Consider the following 13,968-nt stretch of genomic DNA (forward strand, 5'->3'; position numbering starts at 1 on the left):
ACAAATTTTAATCATGTATTTATTTAAAGTAGCAAAATTTATTTGCTAAAATGTGAAGTCAGACGTTAGGATTTTTAAAAAAAATGTAAATGTCAACCAGAGCTTTCGAAGCTACATTAATCTTTTGAAATATTTTGTTGTTTGCTAATCATAAAGAAAATTGAAGAAAGAATTCAATATTAAAACTTAGTTGTTGAGATTTGTACATGTAAATATTTATTAGCAATGTCTTTGACAAAATCAGCAACGCACGCAAAACTAATTAACGAATGCTATATCATTTTCTCCTTGGCAAGGGAAAGAACTCAATAGATAATTAATGTGGTTGTGTGTTCGTAAGCGTGTCAGTTAGTTTGCCATCGTCTATTTGAGTGTGTCTGTAAATGTGTTTGTGTGTGTCTGTGAGTGTCTCTAAACGTAGTTCTATGAATGTGTGTTTGTGTTAACATCTGTGTCTGCAAGTTTTCATTTCAATGTGTTGTGTTTTGTGAGTTCTTGTTTCAGTTTCAATGTAAAGGTTAGTGTGTTCGTAAGTTTGCCTGTGTTGATGTGTACGTTGTTTTATTTTACGTGGTTCTGTGTATTAAAGTGTATGTTCTAAGCCCCGTCCACTTTAAAAAACCCGCCCCCGCCCGCCACCCCCCCCCCCCCCCTCCCCCCGTCCACGACACCCATCCTCTCAAATAACATATTAGTAAGAGTAAGTAAAAGTCAATACCTAGAATGTGAATTTAATGATGCATGATTTTGTAAGACATGGGGGGAAGGGGAGGGAGAGGAATCTATAGTGTGACCTTCAAGCTAAGAAAATAAGAATAGACATTCAAAGGCTTAAAACAACAAAACTATTAAGACATCAAAAAGATTAAGACAAAAAACTATTAAGACATCAAAAAGATTACGACAAAAAAACTATTAAGACATCATGAAGATCAAGACAAAATACTAATAAGGCATCAAAATGATTAAGACAAAACAACTATTAACACATCACAAAGATTAAGACAAAAAACTATGTAGACATCATAATGATTAAGACAAAATACTATTTAGACATCACAAAGATTAAGACAAAATACTATTAAGACATCACAAACATTAAGACAAAAAACTATTATGACATTATAAAGATTAAGACAGCCCAACGTTCAAATAGAGTCGAACATTAAAGTTAGCCTTACAATTAAACTTTCTTTGTCAGTACTTGTTGGAGGGTTTATTGGCCGAGTGTTAGTACTTGTTGGAGGGTTTATTGGCCGAGTGTCAGTACTTGTTGGAGGGTTTATTGGCCGAGTGTTAGTACTTGTTGGAGGGTTTATTGGCCGAGTGCCAGTACTTGTTGGAGGGTTTATTGGCCGAGTGTCAGTACTTGTTTGAGGGTTTATTGGCCGAGTGTCAGTACTTGTTGCAGGGTTTATTGGTCGAGTGTTAGTACTTGAAGGGTTTATTGGTCGAGTGTCAGTACTTGTTGGAGGGTTTATTGGCCGAGTGTCAGTACTTGTTTGAGGGTTTATTGGTCGAGTGTCAGTACTTGTTGGAGGGTTTATTGGCCGAGTGTCAGTACTTGTTGCAGGGTTTATGGCCGAATAATAGTAGAGTAAAAGCTGTATAGATTTTTTTTAAAAACAAAATCAGTCAAGTCCTAAAACAGACAATTATAAGTAAATAAAAACTCACAAAGACCTTATCTCTTATGATGAAAGACCTGAATACGTGAAACAGCTTGTATCACTTTATCTCAACAACACACCGCACATCTGAATATCTGAAAACAATATAAACGGAAAGATTTTTGGGGAATCGAAAAGAAAATTTCTGTAGTAAGTGTAGCACAAGAAAATTGATTGCACTTTTTCTTAGTTTTGTTAATCAGGTCACGTGGTACTCTTCCTATTGTTGTTTTGAAATGATAGAAATAAACAAAGATCAAAAGGACGCTCAATTTTTAATGTATCAGAGTAATAGTTCATTTTATAAATGAAACATATTTTACTTTATTTTTAACGAAATCTTAAATTTGGACGGTGTGGTTGAGAATGAGCGATAATGATTGATAACTAAACGCCCAGCGTTTAGTCCCCTCTGTAGCTGACGCTCGCTAGCTGGGGACAGCAACCCATCTAGGATATCAAAATTTTAAAAATCAAATAGCGGCTGCTTTTCTTAATGTTCTCAGTAGACGAAGGCTATGGAATTTAATCCAGAATGAAAAAAAATACTAAAGATTTATTTAACCGGCCGAACGGTGCGCAACAAGCAGAGGCGTAGCGACCCTTCCCGGCGCCCGGGGTGACAAACTTTCGATTTGCACCCCCCCCCTCTCGAACTTTTGATTTGCACCCTCCCCCCTCAAACTTTCAATTTGTTTTTCCAACCCATTTAGGCGCCCCCCTCCCTAAGGTCAGCGCCCGAGGACATATGTCCCCCCCCCCCCTCACTACGTATCTGGTAACAAGTTGACACACCGATTGGCTAGGAATACTTAATTATGCTGGAGAAAGGTCCACACAGAAAATTTGTAGACAGAGTAGTCGATAATTTCAGTAGTAGATAGATAGATGTATTGATTGAATAAAGTAAGACAGAAACATAACAGCTGCCACAAAATTTGATCTTAAAAGAGAAATAAAATCTTGAGACAGCTGGATGTTACTGGCCCTGATAACCAACCATTCTGCAACCTACCACCCACAACCTATCATTAATAATTTTATATCCACAACCTACCATTGACAATCTAATATCCAGAACCTACCATTAACAACCTAACATCAATAACATACCATCGAAAATTTAATATTAACATTCTATTGTCAATAGCATGCATACCATCGACAATTTAATAGTAACATTCTATTATCAATAACATACCATCAACTATTTAATATTAACATTCTATTGTCAATAACATACCATCGAAAATTTAATAGTAACATTCTATTATCAATAACATACCATCGACAATCTAATATTAACATTCTATTATCAATAACTTACCATCAACAATTTAATAATACCATTGTATTATCAATGACATACCATCAACAATTTAATATTAACATTCTATTATCAATAACTTACCATCAACAATTTAATAATAACATAGTATTATCAATAGCATACAATGAACAATTTAATATTAACAGCCAACCATCAACAACATACCCGCATAGACCCGTTATGGCGAAACGCATTGTTTTCATTGAATAATAATAATGATAATAATGTTGGCCATCCAATGCTGAAATCGTCAACCGGTCAGCTTAAATTAAATCTTGAATTTACAGTTTAGGATAACTTCGTTTGGTTTTAGCTTTAAATATTAAATATGCTCCATTTTTTATTCTGTTTCAGTAGGGTCTATACATTTCTCTGCATAAAAGCATTGAATTTAAATGTCAAGTAATAATTTATAACGAAATGACAAAAAAGTATTACAGTAAATTTAAAGTCATTTAGTTTCTTTTATTTAATAATTTTCAAGAAGAGGCATATTTTTTATTTTATTTTTAATGAGCCCAATTACATTGGCTTTTCGGAAAATTCTCCCAGTGTTAAACGTAAAAAAAATATATACAAAATATACAAAATATACAAAAATATACAAAATATTAAAAAATATATACAAAATATACAAAAATATACAAAATATACAAAATATACAAAATATACAAAATATAAAAAAATAAAAAAATAAAAAAACCATCGCCCACGTCTCTTTAAGCTGACCCAAAAAAAATCTATACTTGGTATAAAATTTACTTTTTGATCTTGGTAGTTTCGCTACTTAAAGTATCGTTAAACCATTGAGGCAAAGTTATATTAAAACAGTAGATCATCAATTAACTATTAACGCGAAGTCAGTTTTTCGATTTGAGAAATTCATCCTTTATAGATTTACTAGCGTGCCCGTCGCCGCGCGTTGCCGTGGGGCTTGAGGAAAGGCCGAGGATAGCCCGGGGCAAATAGCACCCCACCTGGCGTCGGTAGACGCGCCTAATTCAGTTTAGTGAATTACCATAACATCCCATCTTATTCTTAGTCTTTAGCATTGTTTAAAACTAACTTAGGCGCCATAGTAATCACTTAATAACTCCTAATGGCACATTGCCGGGGAGCCGCTCTAGCGAAATTTAAATGTTTTTTTCGCAGAAACATCCACCGGGGCTTTCTCAACAACTTTCCAACAGAATCATGCGTGTTCGCCGGCGCCCGAAAGGATGCAATGTAGCGCCCAAGGCTATCCCGGTAGCGCGATGGTGCATACATTCATTGTGTTGAGTGTGATATAATATGGATAATAAGTATATATATTATATATATTTATATAAATATATATATATATATATATATATATATATATATATATATATATATATATATATATATATATATATATATATATATATATATACAGATGTATACAGATGTATATATATATACATATATATATATATATATATATATATATATATGTATATATATATATATATATATATATATATATATATATATATATTGAAATTTTGAGAACAGCAGACATAAATCGACATAAATATACGATGGAAAGGGGTTGTAACACATACATAAATCTCGCCCCCACCCCGCCTGCGCTACTTATTATCTTTTTCGCAATCCTTCCGACGTGGCCAGTCTCTAAGTCATAGTTTCTTAATCAATATATCGACAGCTGGATTTTCGATAGATCAACTCAGCGGCGTATGCGTTTTTGTATTTGCAATTTTTTTTGTTGTTGCTTTTTCTCTCAAACTTGAGTGAAATTTCTTGTAGAATTGTCATTAATGAAAAAGAAAGGTTATAAACTTATAACAGTTTATTAGTATGTGCTATCCCTGCCTAAAATTCTTTCCAAAAAATATTCTCACAAAAAAATTTCGGTGACACCTCTGATTTTTTATAGCTTGTAGTTTAATTTTCGCCAAGTGTTTTGATTGGCTCCTGAGTTTACACAGACCCTATAAAACACCCAGCATTCCTTGCTACTCTTTACATCTGCTTGCTAGAAGCTAGTACATCTTCTACCTCTGGTGAGTATGTTTGTGTACATTCTAGTGTAGAATTTAATATATTGTTTTTTTTTGTTTTCCAGCAAACATTAATGATTTATATTTTTGTTTCTTTATACTCGAGTTGTATTTCATTTAAAAATTGTATTTCTTTTATTAATCCCGTGTTTATGGTTTAAAAATAAAAGAACTCTTGTTTTTTAATATTAAATAAATTTTTTCTTTTATCTTTGAGATTCCTGGTAATCATTTTAAAAACAGAAATGTTATATGTCATGTAGAACCTTGGTTTCCAATGTAAAGAGAGTGTCTATAAATATATATTATATATATATATATATATATATATATATATATATATATATATATATATATATATATATATATATATATATATACAATGAAAGTAAAAACACAGACAACTAAATAACTATGTTTTATTGTGTTTTAATATTAGTGTATCCTTCTCGTATTAGTCTGTTTAATTCTTTTCAGTAAAATTGCAGAACATGTTTGAAAAGACAAAATATACTAACCGTTAACTTTTTAACAGACAGTTAGGACATATTAATTGACACTTTGCTTTTACTTGTTCATAAATACCGTCATCACTCTCACCTCTTCCACTATATTCGTTACGGCCTCCTCACAATACCAGCACCTGGTTACCCTTCATCGCCTTAACACACTTGCCAGATAAAAATCACCATCTACTCATCTATACAGCCATTTGCACTCAATTTCCTCTGCCACAACTAACCGGCTACAATCTACTTACTCCCGCTCATGTACACATTGAGCCGCCATTCTAAGTCTTATAAACACTGTCACCTTAATCCATCAATAACAAGGTAACCTCAACTGACAAATTATCCCCCATTGACAAAGTAACCCCCACTGACAAGGTACCCCTCACCCCTCATTGACAAGGTAATCCCCATTGAAAATATACCACCCACTGATAAGATACTTCCCACTGACAATGTACCCCCATTGACAATGTATCCCCCATTGACAAGGTACCCCCCCCCCCACTGACAAGGTACCCCCACTGAAAAGGTTTTAACCCGGGTTCGAACTCGAGTTAGAAGTTTAGCTCTCTACCTCTCGGCCACGCCGTACGAAGATTTAACAACGATAAATTAGTTTGTATTTTGATACAACATCCGGAGTAACAATATTATAAACATATAAATATGCCGCACAATATAAATTAAGAACTCACGTAAAAGTATAATATTAACACGCAATAAAAGCGGCTTTGTCAATTTATGCCTTCAAAATCTGTAAAGGTGAAATAAAATGAAAAAAATTAAACATTACTTTTGATATGTCGTTTTTAATGTTTAAAATTCAATTTATTTAAAAAAAACAAAAAAAAAACTAAAACGTAAAATGTTACAAATATTAAGATCACAATCGAGATTCTATAATTACTACTGTTTAGAACAGTGGCTTTTAACCTTTCAGACGTCACGGAATTCCCACCAATTGCAACTGGGCATACACGGGGCCCTTCACAAATTGTTCTATTGTCCTGACTTACAAAATATGATAGCGAATCATAGGAGTCGGCTGTTTGTCTAGACCTCCTGCGAACCAATGAGCATGACTAACCGAACCATTGGGGTTTGATCGAAGTCAGATTAAGAACGACAGGCTTAGAATATGTAATGGGCATTTCAAGATTATTTGCAGTCGTGCCATTGCTGTATAGCTTTGCATAGCACCACAAAATGTATAACTCAATTGTTTTTTTTGTTTTTTAATTTGAAAACAAAATAAACTATTTTAAATATGTATCACTAGTATAGTGATTCTTTGCACAACTTGCGAGAACTGAAGAAAGAGATGGATCCAGTGGCGTAGCGAGGTCGGGTGTCACCCGGTGCGGCATTAAATGGTGTCCACCCCCAGGGGCGTAGCGACTCTTCCCGGGGACAAACTTTCAATTTTCGATATGCACCCCCCCCCCCCCCGTCATATTTTTCTCTATATATTTTACTATTTTTTTGCCTTGGTGTCACCCCCCTAAATGGTGTTACCCGGTGCGATCCGCACCCCCCCCCCCCCCCTCGCTACGCCTCTGTATGGATCTATCAAAAGTATTCGAATTTTCATTTCAGTAGTTTGTAAAGCAGCTACATTGTTTAATATTAAAGTCGTGTTCATTAATATTACAGCAAAGAAATACATGCTGAAGAAAAATGGTACGTGAAGCTATAAAAGTGCTGACCTGCGCCATGCTGTTCTTTGGCGTGTGCTGTGGACAGGGTGAGTATAATCAGGAATAATAGAGGTCAAACAAGTCAGAGAATTCATACGTACACAAATAGCACATAACATATATACAGACACACGTAAACGTGAACGTGATAGTAAACGTGAACGTGAACGTGAACGTGAGTGTGATCGTGATCGTGATCGTGATCGTGATCGTGAACGTGAACGTGAACGTGAACGTGAACGTGAACGTGAACTTGAACGTGAACGTGAAAGTGAACGTGCTCCGTTAACGTCAACGTCAACGTCCACGTCCACGTCAACGTCCACGTACACTCACACCCACACTCACACCAACACCCACACCCACACCCAAACCCACATCCACACCCACACCCACACCCACACCTACACCTACACCTACACCTACACCTACACCTACACCTACATCTGCATCTGCATCTGCATCTGCATCTGCATCTACACCTACACCTACATCTACATCTACATCTACGCCTACATCTACATAAACCTACACCTACATAAACTTCATCTAAGGACGCCAAAATACTAAGGTACATTATACAAATGTTTACAAATATACATACAACTATATATATATATATATATATATATATATATATATATATATCTTTGTGTGTGTATATGTGTGTATTTTTTTATGCATTTACATGTGCTACAATAATTTATTTTATATTTTAGACCCACCTGCGTGTTCAACTTACCTCTTCTCAGATATTTCTTTTGAAACCCCGATAACCCAAAATCATGGGGTAGGTTATTAGAAGAAATGTTGTAATCAAAATAAATTATTTCGTCAGGTCAGGTGTATCGTATAATTTAGTATAACCGTACATATAAAAATCAGTTAAGTCGATTTTTCTAAAAAAAAATAGAATTCTATTTAATAATATACAATAAATCCATGTGCTTTTTTGAAGTATTTAAATCGATTCAAACGTATGCTCTAAACCTTTTGTTACAATCCAAAGATGTAGGCTTCACATTTCTGGTAATAGACTGAAATGTTCAGTAACATTAGCTTTATTCAATAATATATAGGTTCTAAAAAGATGTCATTTATAAAAAATGTTGATGCTTTCAAAAGCAATGATCATGATCAATTGCATACATATTTATCATCGATATTATACACATTCAAAATTATTTATGTTAAATAAATCAAGTTTTTTAATTATAAATATATATATATATATATATATATATATATATATATATAAATTATTTCATTAAAATTAATTAAAATTATGGATATATATATATATATATATATATATATATATATATATATATATATATATATATATATATATATATACATAAATATATATATATATATATATATATATATATATATATATATATATATATATATATATAAATTATTTCATTAAAATTAATTAAAATTATGGATATATATATATATATATATATATATATATATATATATATATATATATATATATATATATATACAAAGAGAGAGAGAGAGAGAGCAAACATCAATGTTACTGGAATTATATAAAGTTTGCTGTTTAATGAATTCAGTGCTGTAGATGTCATTGTTATTTTACGACTTTAAACGGTATTTTCCCTACAGGAATGTTTCGCAGCCTGTGTACTAAAGGCTTGCTTCATTTACGTATACAACGGTGATACCAAAGTTTGCAATATACTGTACGCCAAGAACCCAGTCTCGCCTAGCTATGATCAAACCTTGAGAGTGATCTGCAAATACGATCAGTGTAAGATTTTAAATTCTTCAAATGATTGAATAATAATAATTTGAAATTTTAATATTAATGGTTTTAATGACGTTCAGTTAATTAGGATTTTTCATTATGGTTAAAGGTTAAATTATTAAATAAAATTATATTTTTGTATGTGTATAAATATGTGCGTGTTTACAGGCTTGAAAAGTCTACGCAATCATACACATTTCTTTTCCAATATATCTTTAAAAATATGGCATTCGAAAAATATTATAGCTACATTTTAAAAACGTAAAGCAGTTTTCAAACAGTCATTTTCATAAATCTCATTTTCATATTTATTTTCGCATTGAATATAAGTCTTTGAAAAAAACTAAAGTTATTTTATTAATTCAAATGTTTTCAAAAACTGTTGTCAACTCCTTGAACTCAACCAGAATGGCCAAGTAATGAAAGACATAACTATTGTTTGCCATGATAAAATACACAATTTTTTTGAAAATATACTTTCTGGCAACAAAAATATGGAGCCATTTGGAACCAGCTATTCAAGTCTATTGATCGAATGTTTTGTTCTATGTGTGTGCCAGTATGTGTGTTTTTTTTTAGATCATATGCAAAGGCCATGCACGCAATTGAACATGCGAATGTGATCACGAACCTGTACAGATATGAATGAGCTCATGTGCATATTCATATTCTTTTACATAAGGATGGGTATAGGAATATGTTTGCATATATGTATGTATATGCATATGGATATGTGTCTGCGAACTGGTATGGTTAGTGGTATGCGTTTGTGTATGATTAAGGTTGTGATTTTAAAGTGTGGATTTGGGTATGATTTAGGTTAAGTGAATAACGATGTAGATGTTGATTTGAATGTGGAAGTGTATGCTTTTGCGTATGCGTTTGGGCCTACAAATGGCTGTGTACCTGTGTGTTTGTGCATATAACATAAATAAAAAATGTATAAATAAATAAATATTATATATATATATATATATATATATATATATATATATATATATATATATATATATATATATATATATATATATATATATATATATATATATATATATATATAATATGTAATGTATGTATATCAATATATATATATATATATATATATATATATATATGATATAATAAGCTTATTATTATTGTCATAGCACATTGTGCCTCTTATCCTTCGACTACCTTTTTGAATACCACTGCAACCAATCCAACGGTTAAGTCTAATTTTTTCTTACTTTTTGAAGACATGCATGTAGTTTAATATTCATTAAAACTAAAATTTAAGGAAATATATGGATGGTGGTTATAAAACTTGAGCTATTTACACCATCACCATCTCACTTTTTTTTTCCCGTTCGTGCTCAAAACCGCTGGGTCCTTGAAATAGAGACCTTCTGTTTCAACGATCATCGAATATGATCGTTGTCTGACATTGGGGGCATATGCCTGTATCATATGCCTGTATCATATGCCTGTATCATATGCCTGTATCATATGCCTGTATCATATTGCCTGTATCATATGCCTGTGTCATATCCCTGTATCATATCCCTCTATCATATGCCTGTATCATATGCCTGTGTCATATCCCTGTATCATATCATTCTATCATACGCCTGTATCATACGGCTGTATCATATCCCTGTATCATAGATTTTAAAGGGCGAGATCGCAAGCAAAATAGTGATTAATCTTCTAGATCCAGTATAGAATCGGATGATATAGGTTTACTTATTTTTTTAGTATATAAAAATCCAACTCGTTACTTGAGTAAACTTTGTGGAATGATATCATGGGGGGTTTTATCTGTATGTTTCAATCTTATTTCACGAAGTCCGAGAACGCTTCATTAAACTTCTTAATCTTCGTTCTTAATTTAGTTTTGGAGGCAGTGGCGTATCGAGGGGGGGGGGGGGAAGGGGGCGGACCGCACCGTGCGACACCATTTAGGGGGGTGACACCAATGCAAAATATAGCAAGATATATACAGAAAAATGATAATTGACTTTATTAAATGATTAATTAGAGTGAATTAAATAGTCTTTAAAGAGCAAAGTGGACAAATCCCGACACGGGTGGAGGGGGGGGGGGGGGGGGGTGATGACACCATGACGAAAATCTGCTAATGATAAAGAATGCATGCAACGCCCATCTGAATTTATGACCGAATATAGATACAAATCGTTAGTATTATCTGAGCACAGTTTAAAGCGATCACCGTGGGGTGACGACGAGGGGGGGGGGGGAGAGTTACATCAACTCAACGTTGCAATATATATGCCTGAGGAAAACGGTTTGGTTGTGAATCGTAATAAGCTATATGTTAATTCATGCATGGGGGGGGGGGGGGGGAATTAAATATATCCAGCAGAAAAGAAAATTAAAAACATATACTGATCAGTATACACATACTTACAAGTGTATATGGAATATATATATATATATATATATATATATATATATATATATATATATATATATATATACATATATATATATATACACCCGACCTTGCTACGCCACTAGTTGGAAGACGTTCTCACCTCAATCAAGGCCGCTTACTCCGATTTTAGCGTTTGTCGTATTCGGGCAAGTGTCCATTTGGCATATGTCGCATTTAAGCAAGTGTCCATTTTGGCATTTGTTGTATTCGGGAAAGTGTTAATTCGGGCAAGTGTCCATTTGGCATATGTCACATTTAAGCAAGTGTCCATTTAGGCATTTGTTGTATTCGGGAAAGTGTTAATTCGGCATTTGTCCCATTCGGACAACTGTCCATTCGGGCATTTTCGTATTTGGGCAAGTGTCCATTCGGGAAATCGGCGTTCGGGCAGAGGCATAGCGAGGGGGGAGGCGGGGCGGGGGTGCGGACCGCACTGGGTGACACCATTTTGGGGGTGACACCAAGGCACAAAATAGTAAAATGTATAGAGAAAAAATTGAGGGGGGGATGCAAATCGAAAGTTCGAGGGGGGGTGCAAACCGAAAATTGAAAGTTTGTCCCTAGGAAGAGTCGCTACGCCTCTGATGGGGTGGCACCTTTAGGTGCCGCACCGGGTGACACCCGGCCTCGCTACGCCACTTCCTTCGGGCAAACGGTATTCGTTCATCCAGCTCTCGTTTAGGGTTTCAATAGAGTTTTCTTTCAAGCTAGCAAGCGATACACAAAGCAAGCTCGCCTCTAACTTTAACCTGTATTCGTTTGATAGTTGAGTATCATGTTCTGTTATGAATTTCAGGAATGTTTCCAGGACTGCGTAGATAACCCAATATGTCTGACTTATAATATGCCAACTGGGGGCATCTGTGAGCTTCAAGTTGCAGACGGAGAAAAGTTTGACACGACCGAAGAGATCACATTTAATCCAAAAGTGCGCTGCGCAATGGGTAAACAATTCATTGTATTTTGGGTATTATAAAATCTAATAGCGTGGCTTACAAACACACTGTCGCCATGTTTTTTTATCTATCTAAATCATGTTCTAAACAATTAAATTAGTTCGGAAATAAATAGATCTCCCTGGCAAAGTAGATTTCGAATTGTTAAGCGAGAGAAACTAGATTTACAAGCATTATATATATATATATATATATATATATATATATATATATATATATATATATATATATATATACACATATATATATATATATATAGAGAGAGAGAGAGAGAGAGAGAGCGAGAGAGAGAGAGAGAGAGAGAGAGAGAGAGGAGAGAGAGAGAGAGAGAGAGAAAGAGAGAGACCTACAAACTCCTTACCATTAAAATTTATTAAAATATTAAACATTTTATTGTAGATCAAGCGACGACAACTGAAAGAGTCACAACAAGTAATTTTTGTTTTTACTTTATTTAGAAATTATTTAAATATATTATTAATTTATAAATTATACTGTAGGGTTATTATTACTACATGAATGTTTCTTTTACATCTTATAAAAACATTCTGTTTCTTTTTAGAGAAACATTGCAGGAGGGGCTAAGAAAGTCTAGTTTCTCAGAAGTAAGTTAACACCAATGTCCGATAAATTAATTTAAGAAATCATTTTATTTTTTAATTGTATAAATATTGTTTGTGATATTTCAGCGCTTGAATTTATATATTCGTAAATTATGTATTTTCATATTGTGTGAGGTTGAGTACGCATGTGTGTGTAAGTGATATTTGATATTCTATATTTTTATATTTTATGAGTGTGTGTTCTTGCGTGTTAGTGATATTTGAATGACATGCTTAAACTATAAATAACCATTCAATATGTACAATGCTAATTAGGTATACACATGCTGAATTGATAATATTATTTATTTTTTTAAACACAGAACGTCTGGTCTGGTCTTGACATCAGAGGTTTTGCTGTTTCAGATTTGTGACGTCCTTTACTTCATCAAATCTATTTCTTCTCTTTCTAAATTTTAAAGAATATAAATATTTTGTTTTAAATTTCTCTCCTTCTGTTTTGCTTTGTATTAATAGAAATAGATTAAACAATTAAACAATGAACAAAGCAATTGGGAAAATTCTATATCACTTTTCTAATTAAAAATGTGTGTACTTTTATGGATTCATTTGCTGATTAAATAAAGTTATCTTAGTCAAGAGTAACAAGTCTTTGTTTAATTATAAAATGTGTCATTGTGTTGTAATGTAAATTCTTCAACTGCAACGTTGATAAATATAGCATTCTAACTGAACGATAATATAGCTCTATTCGAAAAAAACGTGCTAAAAATTAATTAAAATTAGTTGCAGTAGCACACAAATCTAACACGAATAATTCACCACACTAGATTGAACTAATGATAGCAGAAGCGTCAACTAGGACTTCACTTGCCTTTTTCAGTAAAAGGTAAAATGCTATTCATAGACCACAGAAAAATAAAAATCTTCGCCGGTTTATATTGGATACATTTTTCCAATAAAATAGACGTTAGCTTAACT

At 33.2% G+C, this 13,968-nt stretch overlaps 1 protein-coding gene across 1 annotated transcript; it reads left to right on the plus strand.

The window, feature by feature from the left end:
• Nucleotides 1-5,021: 5,021 nt before the first annotated feature.
• Nucleotides 5,022-13,417, plus strand: LOC131948762 (uncharacterized). The gene is made up of 9 exons (XM_059310438.1): nt 5,022-5,048; nt 7,211-7,301; nt 7,974-8,044; nt 8,893-9,037; nt 10,180-10,238; nt 12,265-12,412; nt 12,824-12,856; nt 12,987-13,029; nt 13,350-13,417. The coding sequence occupies exons 2-8, from the start codon at nt 7,235-7,237 to the stop codon at nt 13,007-13,009; spliced, it is 546 nt and encodes a 181-aa protein (XP_059166421.1). The 5' UTR covers nt 5,022-5,048; nt 7,211-7,234; the 3' UTR covers nt 13,010-13,029; nt 13,350-13,417.
• Nucleotides 13,418-13,968: the final 551 nt, after the last annotated feature.

Source organism: Physella acuta, unplaced genomic scaffold, assembly GCF_028476545.2.
Source record: "Physella acuta isolate Inbredline_101_S28 unplaced genomic scaffold, ASM2847654v3 ptg000659l, whole genome shotgun sequence".
Lineage (NCBI taxonomy): Eukaryota > Metazoa > Mollusca > Gastropoda > Physidae > Physella > Physella acuta.